General features: G+C 42.6%; 1 protein-coding gene across 2 annotated transcripts in view; it reads right to left on the bottom strand.

Moving 5' to 3' along the window:
- The window catches only part of TMEM106B (transmembrane protein 106B), a 104,491-nt gene that overhangs the window by 23,478 nt on the left and 55,877 nt on the right, over nucleotides 1–25,136 (bottom strand). For both annotated transcript variants that reach the window (XM_078663782.1, XM_078663783.1), the window contains exons 4-6: nucleotides 17,450–17,609; nucleotides 6,526–6,666; nucleotides 6,004–6,053 (exon numbers count right to left, since the gene is read on the bottom strand). In XM_078663782.1, coding sequence (XP_078519908.1) covers nucleotides 6,004–6,053; nucleotides 6,526–6,666; nucleotides 17,450–17,609 — 351 coding nt within the window. The remainder of the gene's footprint in view (nucleotides 1–6,003; nucleotides 6,054–6,525; nucleotides 6,667–17,449; nucleotides 17,610–25,136) is intronic.

Genomic DNA, 25,136 nt, shown 5'->3' on the forward strand with positions numbered 1-25,136 from the left:
TCTCGGTAGTCCAGTAAGCGTAAGTCCTCTAGCAGCTCAGCGTGTCTAATATGTGCTTCTTGTAGTGGTGTAAAGGGTACGTTTGTGACCGCCGCCTCCCGCTCTAGCATGGCCAATTTACCCTCTATGTCCTTGAGTCCATCAATCACCTCCCTTTTCATACCCACCCGGACGGCCATCGCCTCACCTCTTATGTACGCTTTAAACGCATCCCACTCAATGTGTCTAGAGCTAGCTGTATCAGCATTCGTACCAAAGTAGGTCTCTATGGCGGACGCAATTGATGCCTTGAAGACTGCGTCCTCTAGTAATTCAACAGGTAGACGCCACGTCGGGATCGGCGTCAGCACTCTACCCCATTGTATCGTCAGTTCTACAGGGTTGTGGTCTGAAAGCGTCTTTCCCATATGCTGTGCCGTGAGGATCGCCCCCAACAGAGGGCGGGAGCAAAACACCCGGTCAATTCTGGTGTGCAGTTGGTGGGGCGGGGAAAAGAAAGTATACTCCTTGTCAGAGAGGTGTTTATTGCGCCAAGCGTCTGTCAGGTCCCACCCCTCGGCCCATTGCGTCAGCGCAGCCGCCTGCTTCCTACTGTCTGCAGCGTGTAGTGGTGGATGTGATCTGTCCAACGTAACATCTAGCACAGCGTTAAAATCCCCCCCAACAATCCAGTGATATCCCGCCCAATCCACTAACACATCATTAAGCCTGGTTAGAAAGTCTGATTGCCCCGAGTTAGGTGCATAGACACATCCGAGTACAACAGCAGTCCCATCCAGCATACCCCTCACAAAGACATATCTCCCTTCCTTATCAATTCTCTGCTCCATAGGTTGAAAAGGCACAGAGTTGCGGAGCCAGACAGCCGCCCCCCTCGAAAATGCAGAGTAGGACGTGGCGAAGAGTTGGCCCTTCCATTTCTTGGACAGTTTCGAGGCCTCAGCAGTGTTCAAGTGTGTCTCTTGGAGGCAAGCTATCATGATCCCTCTTCGGTTGAGTTGTGCCAGTATTCTATATCTTTTATGGATAGAGCCCATGCCCCTCACGTTCCAGGTGCACACAGTGTAAACATTAAGTGGCCCCATGACTGATCGTGTACTGTGTCAGTGATGTGCTCGTCGGTGAGCAAGCCAATTGTACCCTGCAGTAGTGGGAGAGTGCCAAGTAAACGGTTAACCCCTGAACAATGAGGTCCCCAGATAAACAGACCCGGGGTCCAAACCTCGGTACCCAACGTGGGTGAAAGTCAAACAAAACCATGTTCATACGATGGGGGGTATAGTCAATGCAATGCCGATCAGTGCTAGGCCGTGGTGACATAGCAAACCCTAAGCAGATTTTAACCCTTTAGGCCACCCACCTGTTCATGGCCAGTCATGCCAGGCATACAGTTCATACATTACCACCCAGGCAGTGTTCAAGGCGTCGGTGTCAGAATTCCGCAGCCATTTGCGCCGTGATCTTGGGGAAGAGCTGCAGGCTGTCCGCCGATCCCGAGACCTCAGTGCGAGTGCCCGACATGCTGGCGATGTCCCCCGCCGTGTCCGCGTCGTGAGCCGCCAGTGCCTCCTCCGTTAGTTTCACCACCTTCGGGTGCCCTTCCAAAGTGGTCGTCGTGTCCTGTCCAGTCGGGGGGTCCTTATGTTGGGGGGCTGGGCCAGTGGCAGCAGTAGTGCGTTGTCGGTTCGGCCGATGACGTCGACCGATGCTCCCACCCTCAGCAAATGGGTCCTGCGAGGTGGTCGGCGTTAGCGTCACCTCCATCCATTCCTCCGCTTCTTCCGGTGTGTCGAAGAAGTGCGATTTGTTGCCATGTAGAATCTTGAGTCGGGCGGAAAACAGGAGGGCATGCTTCAAATCCCGCTCTCGAAGCTTGCGTTTGACTCCCAGAAAGGTGGACCTGGCTCGTTGTACCGTCTGTGTAAAGTCTGGGTACACCGACACAGTCTTGTCCTCATAACGGATCGGAGCTTTCTCCCGAGCAGCACGCAGTACTGTGTCCCTATCTTTGTAGTTGAGGAGGTGAGCAATCAATGGACGCGGTGGCGCTCCCGGTTGAGGCGGTTTAGAGGGCATCCTGTGTGCCCGTTTCACACTGTAGAGGGCCGTCAGGTCTTCCGGGCCTACCATCTGTTTAGGCCAGTCTTCCACGAATTGGGTAGGGTTCCTTCCGTCGCTGCGCTCCGGAATACCCAAAATGCGGACATTGTTGCGCCGGGCTCGCCCTTCCGCATCGTCCACCTTGTCCCAGAGTTGTTTAAGCTGTTTTTCCATGCCCTCGATCTTTGTAGAGTGTTCCGTCTGCTGGGGTATCAGGTCATTAAGCGCTATCTTCTGTTCCGATACCCTCTCTGCAAGCTTGTTGTGATCGGCTCGGAGTAATGGTGTCCATTCGCGATTCTAGCGCTTCCCTTGTAGCCCTGATTTCGTTTAGGATAAGGTCCAGTTTGGCGTCTTGCGATCCCTTCCCGGTCGGCGGGATAGCATCTGCGTTTGAGGAGGCCAGTGGGTCTTCCGAACCGGTAGACTGCATGTCTGTCGAAGCGCCCTGGTCCTGGGCCCTGCCCCTGTGCCTCCCCATGGATCTGGTGTGCAGGGCACCGCTGCGCTGGGCGCACACGCTCGAGGCAGTCCTCACCACGTGGCAGTGTGCAAAGGTCGAGGGGTCTGGCAATCCCGGCAGCAGGTAGTCCGCGAGGAGATGGGATACCAATGTTGTAGGTGCCTGTGCAGAGGTAAGGAGCCTGCCGGGCCCGCAACGAGGGTAGCGCTCTAGGTGGGTGTAGGCGTGCAGCATCGGTGATCGACTGCGCCACAGTGGGGCAATTGGGGTAGCGGGAGTCGGCTCAATCAGGATTGAGACGCTGGAGGGCAATGCAGCATGAAGGGCCCTCCGCAGTTTTGCTCAGCAGCCCCCACAGTGGTGTTGTAGGGCGCAGTGACCCACCACACAGCTCAGGATGGTTCCTGGGTCCGCTATTTCTTGCGCCTGCTCGTAGACTTACTGTGTGCCCTGCAGTGTCTCTCCGCCGTTGGTCACGGTGCGTGTCCTCATGCGCCTCACTCGGCAGCCCTTCCTGCCCTATTCTGGGTGGTGGTCCGGCGCCATGGAGGGCGAAGCAAGATGGCGTCCCCTACCGGGGGTGTGGAGCCGGGCCCCGCCGTGCAGTCGCTGTTCGCCTGCGGGCATACGCGGCAGGTCTCAGGGCACCTCGGCGCCTCCCGACGCCAGATGGCCGTCGCGCAGTGTGTCGGACCCCAGTAGCGTGCGGGCCTCACCGCGGTGGGGTCGCGTCGGCGTACCAGGCCGGATCCGCCGGCAAGGTGGGCCGGGCTCGGCGGTCAGGGCGGCCCCTCCAGGTGGTTCCAAGGGGGAGTCCCAGGACAGCGAAAGCAGGGGCAGGGATTCCGTCGCGCAGCCGCTTTTCGTACCGGCAGGCACCTCCGAGAGTCCCGCAGCGTCTCGCTGGTCAGCCGCCGTGGGTCCGGGCGCGCCGGAACTCGGGACCGCGGCCTCACCCCCTGGCGCAGGCCCAGCCAGTCAGCTCCCTCGCGCTCAATCCCGGGCAGCGCCGGAAGACAGATGCCGGTCGCCGCCGCCCCACTGGCCGCTGCGGAGGTTCCTGGGGTGGAATCCGGGTGAGTGGTGTGGTCAGGGATAAGGATGTGCAGCAAGTATCGTGGGCTACGGACGTAGCTTAAAAACTACACGTCCGCCATGATCGGCGTTTAGCCACGCCCCCCATGATATTTCTAGTTAAGCCTGGTTAAAAAACATTGATGATGTATTTGACTCAAAAGTGCACTCTGAACCAAGCTTGAACTTCCTATCTATCTTGTGTGCATATAATATTGAATAGAGAATCACAATTTTAGCAATAAAGTATACTTATAAGAAATACAAAAAGTCATTCCTTAACTAGAGATTTGCCTGCAAATATTTCAGTCTTTAGTTGATTGTTACTCAGTGAAACACTGAATAAATGATAGACTAGGCACTGGAATAGAATTCCCTGGGAACCAAAGTTAGCCGTTCCCAGTTACACAAATGTTAGTAATGTCTGCTAATATATTTGATAGTGGACTGTATGTCCATGTATTTGCTGTGGGAAAGGAAGAACAAAGCTGCTCAACATTGTATCATGTCTTCTGATTGGCCCAGAGTGGCCAGATCGGCAACACTGTTATTAGCAAGTTCTCTAGTCTTTTATATTAGTGTGTGTTCCTAGATAGAGAGCGCATATCAATCCTCATTCTTGTCTTTTTCCCAGAGAGCTGGCTCATCTTACTCTAATTTTTCTTTGCACCCAGAGCTATTTTCTGTAAGCTACAGCTTATGGCAATTTCTGTTGCCTGGCACTTTGTAAGTCAAAATTCTTTATCCTTCCGATCCAGATGGGTGTAGATACTGCTGAATCGGTTTACTACAGCAGCTTTATGCTGATGCTTTTGGAGAATTGAGACTCGGCTGAGTTTTATGAACTACTTTTCATAAGGAATTTAACTGCTTGATTTGATTATGATTTTAAAGCTCCTTTGATCTTGCTCCTTTCCTGACCTCCTTATGGACACTATTTTTCGTTTTATTGCACTTACATAGAATAGAGACTCATTTCTTTCATGGAACATGCTTGCTAATTTGTATAATTGATGACCCTAACCATATTTTTTCTTGATAATTTCTGTAAACTGATTTATCTCACTTACTAATTGAATAAAAAGAAATACAAATAATTTACTAATCTCTTAAAGAGAATAAAGTGTTAAAATCTACTTAAAACTCTCATCGACTGAATTTAAACTGTAAATTATGATGATGACCGACTTGATTTGATATTAAAAAATGGTGAAAAAGATCTGTTGCTTAGAAGAAGAAGATTCAGCGTGGAGTTGGAGCCCATTCCTGTAAGTTACAGGTTGCACTGGTACTGGAGAGTAATTTTTGGACTCTCTTCTCTTTAATTAACATTGAATTTGTCTAGTGTGAAATCAATACGTTTTATATAACTTATTTCATTAATTAGGAGTTTTGTATAAACACACACCTCATAATCCAAGCCTTGGGGCTAGGTAAAAGGAAAAACAGTATGAATGAGAAAAACGGAGTCAGAGGAAATTGGAGTAGAGAAAGATGCCTAGTATGGACCTGAATGTGCCACTCTTCAATCATTTTTTTGAATGCTAGTCTGAAATGTTTGGTTTTCAAGATTATTCTCAATCAAAAGGCAGAGAGATTTTTTTATGAGCCACATAGTAACTAGTAACATACTAGTGCACAGTTGTCGTCATTACTGTAATGTCCCTTTGCCCATAGCTTTAAAATAAAATCTAACAGGAAGGGCCTTTATTATGAAATTGAGGGTACATGGAGAAGGAAAAGCTGGTGCCATACACTTCCTAACAGCTCTTTAACAGTTCCTAGGAGCAGATCTAGTGTAGTACTGCTTCTTTAGGTAAACAACGTAGATGTGTGGTCTCCGAATCTAGTACCACAAATATAAAGAGCACACCCTTATTCGAAAATAACAATTACAGTTCAGCCAATGCTGCCATTCCTCCTCTTTAATGCAAACATCACCCACCACCTTTCTAGATACTCTGGGAATTGTCTTTACACAAATAGAAACAAAAATGAGAACATCCTTATTTGACAATTCTCATTTTTTGCAATTAAAGGGCACGGGAGCCTAGTTGGAAAATCGGTTACATTGGCCACAACTCTTCCTACTCAACATACCTCTAGCTCCTTCTATTTCACTACATTTTAAAAGAAAGCTTTCTTTTGTTATTGGGAAAAGCAAGAGGGAAATGCGTATCCTTAAGTACGTCATTTTGTAAAGATTCAATTTAAACAAAGCAAAGAGTTAGTTAATAATGACATCATAAATACAAGAATAGGCAGTTTAGCACAAACATTTAGGTAAACGATTGAAGAAAAAAACGTAATGGCTCAATTAACATGTGGCATGATAAGATGCATGCAAATTAGATTTAGTCACTTACAACATATAGCTCAATTCATCGCCAAGTGTTGTTGGCACCGTGTAGTCAATCTGCAAATAAAGGTAAGGTTATAATTTTAATACAATGGACTCACAAAACCAATCTAGAACCTTGCAAGAGAATACTTTAGAAACGGTATCTAAAAAGACCATTTAGTTCCTTATGCATTATTTCTGTAGACTCTGTATATTCTATAGATGGAACTAACCATTCTAATTCAAAGTTTAGACTGAAGTACAACATACTAAATACAATGGTAGCAAAATATATATATTATATATAAAGGAACTTTAGGACAATTCAGATTTGGTAATTCTTATGGAAATACCAAAAGTATTTTGCTATTACGTAGCATGCCATTGTCAACTCTTAAAATAACAAAACTGCAATGAGGTGTTTGTTCGTATTTTATTCAAATTAGTACACTCTTTTCATTTTTGTGTTTTACAATGCTAATAGTAAGCAACCAAAAAACTCAACATCTAATCTAGTAAAGTCTCAACTTTGTAAAGCACATGTTACCTGTTTCTTATCTAGTGGTCCTATACTTGTAACATTGTTTAAGCGTGATTTTCCAATTACAGTTTTGGAAAACTGAACTTGCCCAATGATGTTTGACACGTCCACGGAGTAATAATTGTTGTTTGTTATGTTTAATGTATTCTGTAAAAAAAAAAAGATTAAAATAATGGATACACGTTTAAGGACAACAAACATATTGAGCAAAACCACTAAAAGCATACATGAGAAATTAAATAAATAAGTTAAATTTTGAGCATTTAACTGCATACATTTATCATTAATCGATGGAAATATTCCCAAACACCAAGGGAATCACTAAAGGAAAAACACACTTGCTAGATTTATAATGTTGAACTGTGTTAGATTTAATAAAGCAGTATCTACAAAAGTTGGCACGCAATATCTTCAAGATTGGTTTAGGAAGGCACTGGATAAACTATTTCCTTGCTGAGCCATCAGGACACAGAGAAGCCATAATGAACATGCATTGGCAAAGACAACCGGTGTGACATTTGTATGGCCTACAGTTTGGGCATGCACATGCTGTACAAAAGTCAGACCTAGTGGCTTTGCAAATGCTTGTTTCGGTAGCAGTACCAGGGAGCAAGCAAAGACAAAAGCATGTGAAAAAAGGATTCTACAGAAAATATAGCAAAACTTTTTCTGTAGCATCCATTTTTGTGTGAATTGTCAGGGCTCTCCTCCCAAAGCTACTGGGCTGCTTGCTGACTTAATTTAGATACAGAATACTCCCTCCCTCATTTCATTGAAGGAGGAAGGATAAACCCGAACAGCACTTAGAAATATAGTCAAACTAAAATACTCCTGTGGGTTTATCAAAGATGTTATTGACAATTTCTTATGCCAGAGTCTGAAAGCCCTGAAGCAAAAGAAGCCAAATGATGAAGGTGACCGACCCACAGTCCCATTTGGCAAAAGCGTCCACACAAATCAAACCTAATAAGTTACTCACAGTAGTAACATCTAACAATCCTAATTCTCTACCCTCCTACCTCTATTTTTGCCTATGCGTGATGAGGAAACGTTCAGCGTATCGACCGCAGTAATGGAAAGTGAGGCACATGTATATATGACTGTGAATCCAGGCCCAGCCTCTGGGTAACCTTCTTTCTTGTCGGTAGTTGCTTGGCTACTCAATTCATTTTCCCACCATAGATGAACATAAAACTCAAAAGCAGACCATAGTAGAGTGGTGGGTTTTCTTTAAGAAATTTGTCAAAATTATGTATATTTGTAAAGTTTATTATTCATGGTCAGAAAATGTAATGTGTTATAGTGGAGAAAACACCTGACTTGTATTGTGTTTGCCTGATAGGCCAATGTGTTTTCGACCTGCTATGGCCTACCAAAACTGGTCTACCACGTTTGGCGATGGCCAGCACCTTTTGATTTCACTAAAAATATATAGACAATATATATAGTGGCTTTCAGCCAAACCTTTTTATCTATTGGTTTGCTGTAGTGTCTGTCAAAGCTCAATATGGTGTCCCTCATAGACACCTGTACTCTTATGTGCCAAGGTTTTAATGTTTTGTTAATGTTAACAAAAACATTTTGTAACTTAATAGTTTACATTTTTAAGAAAACTTTGAAGCTACCACTGAGCCGCATCCTGTGGATGACCTGCTAGCGGATGCATTCTGTGTGTTTGGGCCTCCAACCCATTCAAAGATGACTCATGCATGCACAAACAGGTGGCTGACTTTGGATGGGCTTCTAACCCAATGACAGAGAGCCAGTCATGCATGTGTAGCACACACAGTTGGCCATATTTGGATGTTTTTGTAAAACTTTATTACAATAATATTTAAAGATAGCCTCATGTACATGAGCAAGCGTGTGTATGCATTTGCGGCCATTTATTTTAATGTTTTTATAATAAAGATTAACAAAAACATTAGAGAAGCACGCACTGGCAAAGCCCATATGCTCGTGGTCAACGCTAGAAATGTTGGCTTTGTCAATGCTTGCTTATTTATGCTATCATTCTCTTCATATTTATTGTTTTCATAATTTGGAATACATGTTCATAAGCAGTGCACATTTACTAGAAGTGCGAATGTAATTTCATTTATTAATTTAATGCAAGAAAATATTTACAAAAATACTGAATTTAAAAATAAGCATTAGCAAACACACACGAAATCTTTTACAAGTCTAAAAAGATACCGAACACATTTTTTGTGGACCTATTTTCTTATGCATAAATGTATATGGACGACCATTAATCCTACATGAGCCATAGCTGTACAGTTTTGCCCTTGGTGAAAAAGTAAAAGCAAAGCAAAAGTAAAGAAACAAAGCTTTCCACACTTTTCACAAAAAAACTAAATATATTTAATCAGCAGAGCGGTTGCAAATCAGTATCTTCTTGATCTGCACATTTCTGCCACAGTTACTTATGCTGCCTGTCGCAGGTGCAAGTGAAAGGCAGCAGGAAATCCAGGACTTGCTATCCTTTTTCAGTACACAAATGTAAATATCACCAAATGCCAAAACTCCACTAAAATCTTACGAAGAAACTTACGAATAGCAGATCTTCAAACTTTTAAGAAGATTGTGAATCTGCACAGTAGTGTACGCAACTTATGCTTTCATACCCCATCATAATTCACGACTTTTGGAAAATATACTATATTTTTCTCGACATGTAAAGTCACAGTAAAAACGCATACCAAACTTTAGCTAAGAGGTAGATGGATTTCTGTTAAAATGGTGAAGAAAGAAATGCAGGATTATCATGACGTGCAAATAAAAGCCGTGTTAGGTCTGACTTGACTGCTTAAGTAGCCTGCTTGAGCTTTTGCACTACTCTCCCAAACACATATTGGCAAAGCCAATTGTTTTTACATTTGTACGGCATATGAATTGGACAACTGGATGCCATGATTTCAAGCCTAATTCACTAAAGTGCAGATAAAAGCATTTGAACATATATGGTACACAATATTTGGGTCACTCACAAACTTATTATAAACATGGTGGACGTCTTGGAATAGTGAAGCAAAAATAGACTTTTAGTTATTGAATCCCAAATTTTTATTTCATTCTGCAATTAATAATGTCATTTTTCTAAAGTTTAGTTTGAGGTGGTTATTTTATTTCATAAACCATGATCACAAGCATGTTAAAAGGCAGAAGTATGATGACAGCCAACACGTACACCTTGGCATAGAGGCCACAGACAAATTGGTGCAATATGCAACAGGATAAAAACACAATTACATGCATGCAATACAAATTATTGTTTTTAATGTAGACATTAAGAGGACATGTATAAAATCAAAGAAAGGGGTTCTTAATAAGGATCTTGCCCTAAAAATGTATATCAACTTGCTATTGTGCCAAATTTTCTTGGTTTGATACCCCGAAACCGTTCCCAGGATGCTTGTTTCCGGTCCAGGGAAGACCTGGCTTAACAGTTCAGGCTGAACTGTTCCCTTGAGGCACAGGGTCAAGACTGATTTGCATATAGCTGGGTCTGAACTGAGGTGGCGAAGTGAGCTAAAGAACAATGATGGATTCAACACAGATCTGTGACTGGGGTGAGTGTTTGAAAAGTTTCAGCACTCCGTCCATCATCTCCTTGTGTTTAGTTTCATTATGGTATAACACATAATGTTTCCAAATATCACAAGTCGTACTAAGTCCTTCAGCTTACTCGGTGCGTCCCCAAACATACATGCACCATGTGGCAAGCAACGCAGGGTGGCAGGCAACGCATGATGACAGCCACATAATGCATGGATGTTTTAAAAGTGTATATTTTCGATTGAGGCTTGTGCTGCAACCCCCAGCACAAACCTAAATAGAAAATATACACTTTGTGACCGCCGTGATGGTAGTTGCATCATAATAATGGAAGCGGGACCGCCGACTCCTTGATGGGCGGTCTCCTTTCTGCTATGATGTTGGACGATGTTGATTGGACGCTCGTATGAATGACATCGTAATGGGCCCTGAAGTGTCTACAGTTTCTGCTTAATGCTCGTTTTAAATAGGGCTGCATCTTTGTTGTGTCATAGGAATGGGCGATTAGATGGACGTTTTGTGAATCTTCACCAAGTCAGCATTTCTTGACAGGGACTGCGCCCGTTTTTAAAGGATCAATTTGACAGCTTGATGTGAAAGAAACATCGCAGTTATTTATTTATTTATTTAAAGATGTGTAATGCGCATGGCTGCCTCAGCGACAAGGCGTCCCAGCGCAAGCAGAAACTAGAAGGGAGACAGGGAAACTCACAAACGTCAAATATCAGATAGTGGTGAACAGCCATGTTTTTAGGGACTTCCGAAACGTCAAAAGATTAGGGATGACTCGGATGCTTGCTGGGAGGGAATTCTAAAGTTTGGCTGCCAAAAAGCCAAACGAGCGACCTCCTGCCCTCACTTTCCTTACTCGAGGGACACAAACCAGACCATGGTTAGCAGAACGCAGAGCGCGCCTGGGCAAATAAGGCTTCAGTAAATCCGATAGCCCCATAGGGGCTTGATGCTTCAGAATTTTGTGCGCGATGCACAGCACCTTGAACTGAATGCGGGCTTCAATTGGCAGCCAGTGCAACTTCAAGAGCACCCGGGCCACTGATTGTTATCTTAGCAGTGCCACTAGCATACGTGCTGCCGCGTTCTGGACCCTCTGCAGGCGTTTAATGCTCGCTTTATTGGCACCTAGATAGAAGGCGTTGCCATAATCAAGCCTTGCAAGAATGGAGGCCTGCAAGATGGTTTGGCGTACTCTGGGAGGAAAGAAACCAAGCAAGGGCCTCAGTCCTCTCAGGAGCCCAAAACAAACAGCGGTGACAACTCTTGTCTGCTTCTCAAATGTTAGACCGGTGTCGAACCAGACACCCAAGTTCTTTACCGTCTCCTTCGGTGATGGAGCGGGTTTCAAATCATCAGGCCACCACTGCTCTGACCAAAGCTCCTGGTCCTTCCCATACAGTAGAATCTCGGATTTACTGGCGTTTAATTGGAGGCAATTGGCCTTCATCCAGCCCGGGATGATCGACAGATCCTCCTAGAAATTCACGGCATTTTTTAGAAAAAGCGATCACCAGCTGGGTGTCGTCTGCGTATGACACCAAGGACAACCCGTTACTGTATCCAAGTTGACATTTAGATTGTTGGTAGTGTTTGTTAAGTATGTTGCCCGTAGTGTCTTGCAAGTTGGCAATGACGGAACCCTTTTGGCTCCTGGTGAACTCCGTAGAGCAGTAAGGTAAGTTTTAGAGTGGAATGCAATGAAGGCTGATTTAGAATGTTGAGCTCACAGTTACACGCAGACGAATAAAGACGTGTAATACTAAGTTCCATGTGTGCCGTAAACATCAGCTGGTGCCCAGGCTGGAGAGAATGCTAAATTTGGCGATGAGACAGCGGATAAGAAAACTTACAATCGACAGTGTTCTCCCAGAATGTTTGTCGTGGCCCAAGCAAACTGCTTGTGCATGCCACATGTGCCGCCATAGAAGTTCAGAATCAACACTTAATTTGTGGAGACAAAGCACAGCTCCAGCTGCTGTGAAGCAGTTGAAGATAACGAAAGCATTGCAGAGAATCTACACATCAGTGGCTGAGAAACTGCTGGTCAAGCCATACGTAAAGGTGTTGTGCTGCCATTTAAGATAAAGTCATACATTAGACAGAGTGTTGATGCTGAAGGCAGATACAACCAGGTTTTCAAAGCGCAGTCATTGATAATGGAAAATTGCTAAATAATGCTGCAAACGAAAGTGCTGCAAAGAGATCAACTAGGTGTCAAAGTTGCAAATTGACATTTAGAAAAGAAATAATTGACTTACCAAGCTCATTAAAGAGAGTCATTGTACTGCTGCACTTGGTGAAGTGGCTCAGGGAGACGTACACAAGGTTGTACTTACCGAGACGTCCATAGCCGAAGTAGCTAATCACCAAAACTGCTGCGTGAGGCTCACAACAACTTCACATGTCTTCGAAGAATAAAGAGCAGAGAGCTCTCAGAAAAGTTAACTTTTTCAGATGGAAGTGAAGAAAGTCAAGTTTTTAGCGATCATTAAACATAATCCAGAGGCCAGCACATTGCAAAGTCTCACAGATGAGTTGCATGAACAGTGATGTCAGTGATCCACAAGCAGTGTCATTAAGTTCCAAACTGGTCTATAATGCTGCTGAGCTCATGAAATCTCAACCACTGTTCAATACCTCCAAAAAACAATATATTTGCGATAGATGGATTGATTGGATAGGGAGAATTGAAGAGTTCATTGATGCTCATCAAGAGATTGATGATCAAATGCCCCAAAAATCTTGCTGATGATGGTGTAAAAGAAGTCATAAGGAAGATGGCACAAACTGATGAAGCAATCACATATCGTCAAATTGAAGAAACTTTGAATCTCAAGTTTAATCCAATGCGGATTATGAAAGATACATTTAAAGTCAAGAACGACAGAACGGTGGAGAAACCATTGATGAATTTGTGGAGAGACTCGATATACTCAAACACTGTAAATTCAATTCATTTAATGATGCTATACATCTTCGAGTTTTTAATGGGTGCTTGTCAGATTAATTCAGACGACAAATGCTGTTAGAAATCTTTAGTCTGGAGCGAGTGTTAATGGCTACCACGGTTGAAAAGCATGCTGACAGAGGAGTTGCTGACATGGAGACCAGAGGTGTCCAAAATGAATCAGTCATGAGTGTGAAAAGTAAGCCAAAGCAAAAGACTGAAGGACACAAAGTGATGTCTACATGTAAAAAGAAGTTTTGTTTTAGATGTGGATTTTTGTTTCCAGACAAAGGAAAATGTCCCACCATTGGACGGATATATAAAGGCTGTGGAAAGGAGAACCATTTTGTGACGGTCGCAAAGCAAAGGAAAAAACAGGTGCGTCACAGCACGAAGACAAAACGTTTGATGCGCTCCCACAAGTTAAAATCAGTTAAGACAATTCCACACTGAACGGAGTTGATTGCCATCAACATCATTGCCAAACAGTTCTTCTGTATGAGAATAAAGAGAAAGCGAAGAAGATGGCTGTGGCATGTCGGTATTTACCTATGGAAAGTGTGCACATGTGGAACTCACTGCCAGGGAACAAAAATGCCAGCCAAACAAAAGTTGACAAACCAAAGAAGCAAAGTCATTCAAACATTGTCTGAGGATCACCCTGAAAGTAAATGGTTGTTTGATACCTTTCATCAACAGTGGTGCTTCAATAAACATTATGCCTGAGGAGAAATATAATGAATTATCTCTATTACCGCAACTTATGCCATTAAAAACCAAAGTGTATATATGGGCTGCTTCGACACCCTTAAAAAGTCAAGGTTCATTTGTAGCGACAACGAAACACAAGAAAACGAAGATGCAAGCACCTATCCATGTGCTTCAAGGTACAGCGTCAAGTGCCTGTCTACTCAGATTCAGCACAGCTGCTAATATGGAACTGACTTCCGTGAACTAAAACATGAATTCTCCCCATGAAATAGTAAGTACATTTCCCTTTAATGTATCATGGTTTAGGAAAGCTTTAGTCTATGAAAGTAAAGCTGCATATTAATGAGGACAACCGTCCTGTTGCTCAAAGACATAGACAAGTTGCTTTTCATTTAGAAGACACTGTTGAAAAATAACTTTAAATCGTTACTTAAGCATGATCTCATTAAGCGTTCTACTAATCCCATGCCATGGGTTTCTCCCATAGTGGCAGTGCCCGAAAAGGAAAGTGAAGGAGCTGTACGTATACGCGTTGACATGCGTCTGGCAGCCAAGGCAATTGAATGAGAATGACATTCAGGTCCACACATTGCTGACATGATAACACAATTAAATGGTGCTAAGGCCTTCTCTTACCTTGATTTGAACACTGTTATTATAAGTTGGAACTCGAAGAAAAAAGCAGGTACATTGCAACCTATTGAAAACATATTGCCATATTTCGATACAAAAGACTAAGTTTGGTGTGTCATCAGCTGCAGAACTTTTTCAAGACATCATATCATACAGCTTGTTGTGAATGCGTTCAATTATAGCGAGGACATTGATTTTCAGAGCTACACAAATAGAGCCTGATAAAGCTCTCACATGAGTATGCTGTTTACTTGCTGCTGCAGGTTTGGCTTTGAATGCAGATAAATGGGAGTTTCACAAGACAAAGCTAAAGTTCTTTGACTATATCTTTTCTGATAGGGGTACGACAACCGATCTTGCTGAAGTATAAATGCTGTGAAATGCTGATCCCCCACACAATGTTTCTATGGCACATTCATTTCTTGCCACGGCCAACTACTGTCCTAGATATATACAGGACTTTGCAACTGTAAGTGCTCCACTGCGAGATTTGATGAAAAAGAATGTTTCATTTTATTGGTCCATTGGTGAATGTGAGAACAGGTTGAATAAAATCAAAGAAGGCACAGAGAATGCTACTGAAATTGTTTATTTCAATCTAAAGCTTCATACATAGATTGTTGTGAATGATAGAGTGGAGTAAGGTGCTATCCTTGCACAGCACAGCAGACACTCAAAGGCATATTATGGCCTATGCAAGTAGGATTTTGTTCGAAACAGAACATGCTTATTCACAACCTGAAAAAGAAAGTTTGCCATGGGATGGGCTTGTGAATCTTTTCATGTACTCCTGTAACGAAAACCTTTTATGTTGGTAACTGGGCATCAAACTTTACTAATTATATTTGGAAATCCAAAGGCTAAGATGCCTCCTCACATTGAATGATGGGGACTACTATTACAATAGTACAATCATAACAATTGATCTTCCCAGTGTCACCATGGGTAAGATCTTTTCCAGTTTTTTTAATGAGATTTGACTTGTTGTCACTTCTTGGCCATTTGTAGAGTTTACTGAGTTGGGATCCATGTTCTTGCATCATCCAAGCAGTCTGAGGCACTAGGCACACTTGTTTACATGTGGGCCACCCACAACCATGCAGAGTACCCATACAAGGGGATTTTTACCAGTCCTTTCCACCTCAGGATTTGATAGTATTGTCGCCGTATCCTTTTGGACTGCTGATCGGCGTTGCTGAAGACCTTCATTGCACCCCCCCGCTCTCTCCTTCTCAGCGTGTTGTCATTTTCACCAAGGTTTGCAGAGTGCCTCTTTGGGGGGGGGGTCTCTTTTTCCCTTTTCCCACTAGTTTAGCCTACTAGCTTTACCAACTAGCTATATCATTCTACATCCGTGTTTCTCGTTGTTTAGACTTTTTTTTACTAACTACTTGTTCAATTATAAATGTGAAAAGCTCCTTTATTGTGCAGCTGTCGTTAGAGCTGCTGGCCCAAGCCGCTCAGGGCACTTGCTCCCCTGTTTTGTTTTTAGCTTTGTCATTTATATACATTTTTTCTATTTTTGTATGGTGAGACCGTGAACTTATCCAGACGATATGGGGAAATGAAAGTGGACTGAAAAACTCCCGGGTGAACCTATTAATACAAAAGTCCCAGATTGTCTATTTGGTAAAGGACAGTTCCAGGAGGAGCAATCTTATTAAGGAAGTGGAGCTAATGCTGCATCCAGATGCTCCAAGTAAACCTGGTGCCAAATAAAAAAAAGAACCAAGCAGCCACTTTATTGAATAAAATGTCCTGCAAATAGAAAAACGTCACATCTGTAAACTTGCCCCAAAGAAAAGGAGCAGGAGGGCGATATCCAAGCAAATGGGCAACCGTGCACTTTATCTAATCCACCTATTCCCCTAGAACCCACAACTGTATGCTTTAACCTCTTATACCCCCAGCCAGCTAGGTGCAAAAGAGGAGGCCTGCATGCAGATTAAAGAACTTTGGGAAGTCATTCATTCCCTTAGGGCAGAAATAATAGATCTACAAAGTAAAGTACAACTATGGATGGAACCACAGCTATCTGGGCCCTCGTCTGTAGGTCCAATTGGGAGGGCACGAGAACTCCTACTATCAGGGGGCAATATCCAATTCTGATTTCCCATCTATTCTGCCTCATAAGCAACCATATTGCGAGGCTCTACTGGTTGCTTTACACTGCCCCAGAGCTAAAAACGGGCAACTTCCTTCCTATTTTCCCCATAACCAGGTATCAGAATTCCCCAAGGGTTTAGCATGGATCATCAACAAATTCACACAATACATGTTAAAGAGGGGTCTCGAGAGACCTACTGCTTCTTATAGTTCATTCCCACAACCAGCCTATTCCTACCATAGGTCCAACCCAGAAAATAGTTTTTCATCTGTCTAAATATCCATTGACCAATACCAACCATGACACTTTTTCCCATATTAGGTCAATTTACATGAAATGCGCCCCCAAACTTCACCCACATGCTAGGGAAGGTGAGGCCTCGTTAACCAACAAAGAGATTAATTAGATCAGGGATGTTAGGAAGCTTTACAGTTATCTAGCCCAACATCATCGGGCCACCCACCTACATTTAACTAGACAATTCAGATTACATCATACTGCAATTTATCCACCCTTCAATCGTAAATGAAGTTTGGAGCCTTCCTCCTTCTATTTCTTCGATTGTGTTTAAATCTAGAGTATTCTCTCAGCAGAGGGTTAAGCAATTCCATTCTTCCTCACTACTATCTCCAGTTGACTGAGTGGAGTCTGTAAGGATTCCTTCATCAGCATTAGGCTAGGTCCTAAACTCTGTCCATCTCAAGGGCAGCCAACAGAGATGAATTCAAACACCACTTTTTTGTTGGTCTGTTTAGTTCTATGTGTTTTCCTAAGGTAAGAGTTAGCCAAGTCTCCATAGAACTTACTGGTAGAACACAGTCACTCCATACCTACTAAGCAAACGTTTCCCATCATTGCATTACATTTATTGAAAATGACATTTGAAAAATGCACGAATGATCTCAAAGAGCACATTTAAAAACACTGCACATGTAATACATGTAGGTAAATTGTATTACCGTAATATTTAAAAATACGGAGTGCTGGACTTCGTCATAAGTGACATAGACTGATTTCACACCAATATACTCCACGTCAATAGACCGAGGAAACAGGAAGAATACAGCAAGTCCCGAAAGAAGTAAACAAAGGATGACGGAAAATGTCACATAAAGCTTTCTGAAATAAAAGAAAAGAAAATTAAGGATTGAGGAACATCTTGAAGTTTCATGTTATGGTGCATAGAAAGCATATGCAACAACATCCACAGCTGAAGTTTTACATAAAGTCCTGTTCAACACTCCTGGGCAGTTCTCAGGATTGTAATTATGAAACAATAATACAGTGATAGTCAAAACAATCGGATTTGGTGTTTCTTCATTACAGACACAGCAGATAGCTGCCTTTATCTTGGTCAAAATGAAGCACTGAATGTTTATATCTTCATTGTTACTACTGACAACCTGTTTCAGGGAATTCCTATTATGGACCCATAGATGTAGCGCGGGATCCAGCATTCAAATTTGTATTTCTTATATACCAGGTATCGTACATCTGAATCTTGTGATATCACGATCACACAAGTGTCTTTTTTTGTACACTTATTTCCTCCATAGTTACTTTGACCCGATCCCCTTCATCTTTTACTCCCCATCAGCATTCAACTGTCGTCCTCACAAGCGAATGCAAACTACTGTGACCTTGAGAGTTATCACTGGAATAACAAGGCATTGGTACCCCGTCAAATGTAGAATTGTTTGGTCTGCCACTTAGCGTCATCATGCATGCCTCGTGTCCACTCATACCATTTAGTGTCCCTCAGTGATTAGATTGGAGTCAAATCTTGCTACCCCCGGATCATCTCTTTGTGGCACCTTTTTGCCTTTCCCATTACTCACACGCATCCATTGATTAACGTTTATTTCCTACCTATCCATCATTCTACCTTATTTCCATCCTTCATTCCACCACCAAACCAGTCATCAAGTAATAGATGGTTCCCCACTTTCTCATGCTTATCTATTCATGAAATTAATCATATACTTAGCTGCAAATCCCATCCTGCTTTCGTTTCTATCTTCATCATCTTCAAATGAAATCCCTGCTCCTTCTATCAGAAAGATTTGTGTGAAGGTTGAATTTCGCATAACAGTAACACCTCATCTGCTGACATATTCTAACGTGCACAATTTCTAGAAATTCAGTCTCATCTCCTCTTACTGCTACTACAACTCTATCACTTCGGTCATATCTGTGATTATGTAACATTTAACTAATTTGTCTCCCACAGTAGAAGTAGTACTGTGGGAGACAAATTAGTTAAATGTTACTTAATCACAGATATGACCGAAGTGATAGAGTTGTAGTAGCAGTAAGAGGAGATGAGACTGAATTTCTAGAAATTGTTAAGAATGTAGTCAATAACATGCTGTCAAACTCACCATCTATATCTAATATCACCAAGCTGTCAAGACAAACAGAGGGCATCCCTTTTACTACGGCACTGCACTTCACTAACCTTAATCACCTGCCCGTTCGAAACTATCCTGCACATCTTTCAGACCCAGGTGCTGTGATGACCTGGGAACCGTTCTCTGTAATGTCCTACCCAGGTCAGGAAATAGCCTCTGTTCCGGCAATAAAATCTGCTGTCACACCATACCTCATCAGGTTCTAGGTCCTCCCTGGGATGGTCACAACCCACTCCTCAACTCCTGGCCCTCAGAAGGTAGCTAGACATCTATTGCGTAATATCAATAAGTTATCAGCAGTATCAGACTGTTCTTTTTCTCATGGTTTACCTACATCACCTCTGGATGTTACCATTTTGCGATGCATGTCTTATGTACAAATTACATTTTGTGTACAGTGGTTCTTTTCAAGGCACTCTGCTTCTATTAAATACAAATTGAAAATGAATAATGGCTAAAGAAAGAAAATATAAGATGAAACAAAACTAGACTAGGATGATAAGGGTTTGGGCAGCATGGAAGATGAAGACAGGATGAATTAATTTTATTTCCAGCTGTGATGACTGTATTGAAAGAGTCAGGAGAAAAGAAGACGGTGAGAGGTACTCTGCTGTAGACAGAAGAATGGTGGTGTTGATCTTCGATGGAATGAGCATACAGAAGTAAAACACAATCCACTAATGATGCAGTGCTGGAATGAGTTAATGTGAAAGAAGTGTTGAAAGAGATCAGGAGGCCCCTTCAAAAGTGAGGAAATTTTAGCCGCAACAAGAATAAATTGTCACTCATGAAAGTGATGCAGGGGGAAGAACGAATAGGTTCAGTAAAAGAACTTAAGGCATAAGGAAACGGCTTTGAGGCACAGCGACTGGCAGCAGGATGGAGACAGAATTTTCAGAGCAAGATAAGATGGTTTACGAACAGCCTGTAAGGTAGTAGAACAATGCGTGAACATGCTTCTAATCGAAGATTCCTCTAAGGTCTCAACAGGGGTGATAAATTGCCCCAAAATGCGGGAAGGCTGTGGTGTCGGCTATAAAACAAGCAGGAATCCTATACTAAGGTTTGAAAGTGCTACCTCTCTGGGTTAAATTTGTTCATCAATAACCCAAAACTAATTGAATTAATCTGCAACAATCCTCCGAGGCAAGCCTCATGTAAGCTGTCATTTTGACATGGTGCACATCAGCTAAGCCATGACTTGCATTTTGGGCTGCAAAGGGTACGCACAGTAGGTTTTCTCAAATTTGCATTTTCTTTTCTTGGTTTCGGTATCTCTTCATCTGCCATTTCAGTTTCACCAAAAAGACAGGAACATTTTGTAACAGCACAGATACTACAGGTTTCCTTCGAAAAGATGTGTATTGAAATGTCACCTGCTTAGGTACAATTTTAACAAAATGACGGCCATGTTTTCCCTGCTGTTTACTATGAAGACAGAAAATGCAATAGCTAACCACTCAACAGACACGTACATGAATGCATTTTTAAAGCAAGATTTGCATGTATCAATAGATAGATAGAACATACTTACTAAAAGTTGTTTTCCCCCCATACTTTCTTATCTACTGGTCTGTTTATGTGTCTTTCACATTTTTGTTCCGCCCACTACAGAATACTGCATGTGGCACCGTGTAAGCCCACTTTAGCGACGGGCTAATTTCATTGCGAGTGATTGCATTTTACTCTTGCACAAGAAGCACATACACATAAAAAGGAGTCCCCTTCAGTGGTAGGGACTACTATGGCAACACTTGCCTTTTGAGATCAAATAATTGTTTTGCTTTTAGTCAACATATTTTTTAATACATTTGAAAGGGCTGCCACCTCATCTAACAATAACATTTTAGAAAACACATGATAACACAAAACCAGCAATGACTAAGCTAAAAGGCTGGCAGCCAACACCAAACCTATTGACGTTGCCAATGCTTGTTCCATTTTTCTTCCTAGTCCACTTGAAGCGAAGACACAGAGTGGTCAGGGTCTACAATTCACACAAGGGATTCCTTTGGCAATGCATCACCCTAGATTGATAGGTCCCATAGAAAGAGCAAAGAGGCTTTCTGTATCTACACACAGTGCCTTTGGAGACTTTTAAGTCCAGTTAGAGCACAAGCATCTAGTTTTTCTGCTCAACAACCACAAGTGCCGCCCTATGTTAGCTAGAAGTAAAATCAACAAAAAGGTTATTGATAAGTGTAGGTGTATCCTGCCTTGACAGGCTGATCTCCTGAGGGCAAGAGAAGAGAGCAACTTGCAAGGATGTGCCTTTTTACCTTGAAACGTGCACTTGGTATAAGTTTGTTTGTAACACTTCTAATAGCATCACTTACTAAATGAAGCATGTTTGAATTACATGAATTGACAGCAGTTCTGCTGTGAAAAATATCGGTATTCTTTCAATCAAATAAGATGGCTAAAAGTAATTGTGAGTCCCAAAAATGTATTTAAAAGAAAACCATGTGCCAAGTAGGAAATGGAAACACATGGGTTTATGAACCTTTGCAATGTAGCATGTGTGGGACATCTCTGTTACGAAGAGGGCATGACAGTCCCAGAAGCCTTGGCGCAGGACACAAGACTTCACTAAGAAACAGACCAGCTCCTTAGAAATCGGCGGTTTCACTTACACAGAAGTAACTAAAGAGCGTGGCTTATAACAGAAAGGTTTCTTTCACAGAAGAATCAGTTAAAAAAAAAAGCAAAACCCCGAGAGACACGAAGAAAGCGATAGGTCATTTTTCTTTTTAGTCAAGCATTACAGGTAATTAATTATCTTCTTAATAAAAATCACAAAACTTGCTTTAACACTATGTTCTCGATTTATCCTTTACCATGTTTCCATCGCGTCCTTGATTCAGCAGTACACACAGCCTTAAAGGGTAGTAATAGCTGGACAGTCACTGTGTCCTGGGCCCCACATCCATAGGTCATAGGTGTGCTCAATTTGAATCAGGAGTTTCTATTTGTAATGCCAAGAAACTTTGTGGGTGGGGGGAGAGTGAGATCAGGAAAACTAAACCATCAAATACCAAAGAGGGAGTAGAAATGCAACAGAGAATTACTGTGACTTGCATTTATAGAGCTGGCGGGTCTTGGAAATCAGCTGAGTAACAGAATGGGAGTCAGTAGACTTTGACTGCAGATCTGGCATGGGTTGAAACGGGTGGAGAACAACAAGATCCGTAAATACAGAAACATAAATAATGTGGAATTTCACTGCTGATGAGGCCCAAGACTGCCTAATAATAACTGAGCCATCGGTGCTCTCTTCTGTGATGTAATCTGCTCTTGTAGAATAAGAAAGTTAAGGGGAGTGAGATGGTGTAATCCCGGTAAGCTACACAACAGACAGCCCGTACTTTCGGCAGCAGAAAACAGAGGAAATAACATCGAAAGGGTGACGTTTCCTGCTTGTTGGGAGCAAATATCTCTAGCAACCGGGAGAAGGATGAGAAGTACAGTGCATGCTGCTCTGAGAGGCCGATTACTCTGCCCTCCAGATAACAAGATATTGAAACAGTTTTATCTGATCTGTGTCACTCTAATCAGGTTGTCAGCTACTGCCAACAGAATTGCAGACGACTGCCCTTATCAAGCAGGAAGAGATATGCAACAATTCACTCTGCGGGCCAAGTTTTCTGAATGACTGTCCTTTGCTGCAAATTTTACAAAGAGCCTATAAAGAGCTATATTGTTCCAATTTTAAAAAGCCTCGGATTACGCCAATGTCGCCCTGCCTTACTGGTTATCCAACTTCTTGAGACTGACTATTTAGCTTTAAACGTTGCCAGATTCTTAAAATTTTGTATTCAACATAGAAAGAATTTATAAGTGAACCTTGGTGTTTCTATTTCTTTTTTTTTTTACATGATCGTGTTTATTTTAATCAAATAACATTTTAATTATTTAACCCGTGTACTTTCTCTCCGCATAAATGTATTAATATGTTATGTATGTACTTTTATGGTTTTCTAAAATTTGAAACCGAATAAAGTTATTACTGACTGAATGACTGACTAATTACATTTATATAGTGCTCATTATCAGAGGTACTTTATGATCATGATGACTGGGCTTTAGAAAACACCTTCAAGATCATAAAATTACTGTTAGATGCTCACCGTTTCAGCTGCTTTTTCTCTGGTACATAACATGCCACAGAACTTGGTGAATGAATGACAGTAAAGACCCTCAAAATATAGTGGCAAATCTACTAAATCTCTTGGCACATATGTGTCCAAAAGGGATGAGGTGACTGGATCATATAAATGGCAAATAGAGTGGATGGCAGCTATTTTTCTATCAAGATGCAAATTAAAGAGCAAAATGGGAACACGGATGGGCAAATTCTCTTCAGGTGAAAGCTTTTGGATGGGTGAGGAAGAAGGCAAAAACCATATGGCAAGGATGCTATTATGATAAATAGAGATTCTAGGCGTCTGTAAGGAAGTAATTTCTGACCAGCGAGAATCCCGGTTTTTTATTTTGCCTCTGAAATAAACATATTGGGACCTCTGCTGTCAGCAATTCGCCCAAATGTAGTCATCCCATATGAGTTGCTTCAAAAAACTGATTTCAACTACAACCTCCAGTGCCCACCATTTAACATAAGGTGGTCTCCTGTGCAGCTGGGGCAAAAGGCTCTGTGCATGTTATGTGTGAACCACCTATAAACAAGCATGTGCAGACTGAGCGAGGAAGGCTGCCCTCTGACTTAGGAAGGCATATGTGCATGGTTAGTACAGTAGCAAACATGACCCAAAGTAAATTGCTTGTAGCCTCCTAATTCAACTAGGAAAGAAATAAGAATGGCTGATATGTAAATATGTAGTTTGTAAACCTTTTTATAGACTTTTAGATAAAGTATGACTACCTATAAATGTGGACTGACATAAGAAAGGAAAGTCATGGATGTGTCTTTCCCTACCAATGTCTTCATCACCCACACATCTAATGAATTAATTTTAATCTATAAAAGATAATTTATGCAACACATTTTCTAAGCCATTTAATGGAATTCAAGCTTCGGGAATACCCTGTTGAGCAAAGTTACTCTCCTGGCCAGCAGGCAGTTCAAAGCTCACCCCATCCCCTCGCCTCAGAACAGCAGATGCATTCCAGAAGTTTACTCGTCTCCTGGCAGAGCAAGAGGGCATGGCGAAAACTCAATAACATAATCAATTCCATCTTTCAACAAGCACTGGCAGGATGTGTTCACGAAGGATAATGGGAGAGCTAACAGGTCTCTGGCTCCAGTCACTACATAGTAGTACCTTTGATGCCTTGGAGGAAGAAAATCTGACTTGAGTAGTGGAAGCCAGCTTCAGAAGTGAGTTGTATTGCGGTTGTCCCTTCAGCTGAAATCTTGATTCATCCAAGAATGTTGTGGAGGGAAGTTGGACAACCAACGGGCATCTCTCTTTCAGTGTCAGTAAGGAGTGGAGGTGGGATGGGGTATCTTTGCAGTGAATATGGAGTTCCAGCTTCTAGATCTCTAAATCCCTTCCCCATTTTTAAACCCCAACATAGGGAAAAACCTTTGAGAAGAAGAGGAGCAGCTTAAGAAGGACAGGCCATCACAGTGGATGAACCTTTGTCTAAGCAGAGAAAACCCACCTTGGGCTGTACTTGAGAGACTTTGTTGGACTCGGTTGCCAGAACTAGTTGTACCAGTCCCCCTCCTCTTCCAGTAGAGGGTGGATTTGCAAGGGACCCTGAGGGGAGGGGTATTCCTTATCTGGTTTGGGCTGTGGGCTGACACACAGGCAGCCTTGGGTGCTTTTGGAGTGCAGGCAGGGAAAGTGGTCTGTCTTGAGGACTATGGTGCTGCAACAGGAAAGCCCCACGTGAGAAGACTACCAAGGGGCTGGACAGCAAGGCAGGTCCAGTGCTATTGCAGCCCATTGCAATAAAGGAGGAAGCAACTGTGCCCAAAGCCTGTGAGGAACCAAACGATCATGACAACTTTGGAGGACTGGAGGTCATATTAGACCACCTCTGGTGGCTAGAGCAGGGCACTAGGTGCAAAACCTGTGTCAATCACCGGAGAGATATTTAAACAAGTTAAAGCCGCTCATGTGTCATTCTGAAAAATACCTCTGCGAATTTCCAGTGGGCTTGCAAGCACCCGCTTCTTCATTATATCCCAGGCAGGATCTTGGCTAGTTGGGTCTTCCAGGAGGGCAAGGGGGCCTTGAACGCTGTCAGCCTAATTATCCTTTAGGCGATT

Source organism: Lissotriton helveticus, chromosome 10, assembly GCF_964261635.1.
Source record: "Lissotriton helveticus chromosome 10, aLisHel1.1, whole genome shotgun sequence".
In the NCBI taxonomy this organism is placed as follows: Eukaryota; Metazoa; Chordata; class Amphibia; order Caudata; family Salamandridae; genus Lissotriton; species Lissotriton helveticus.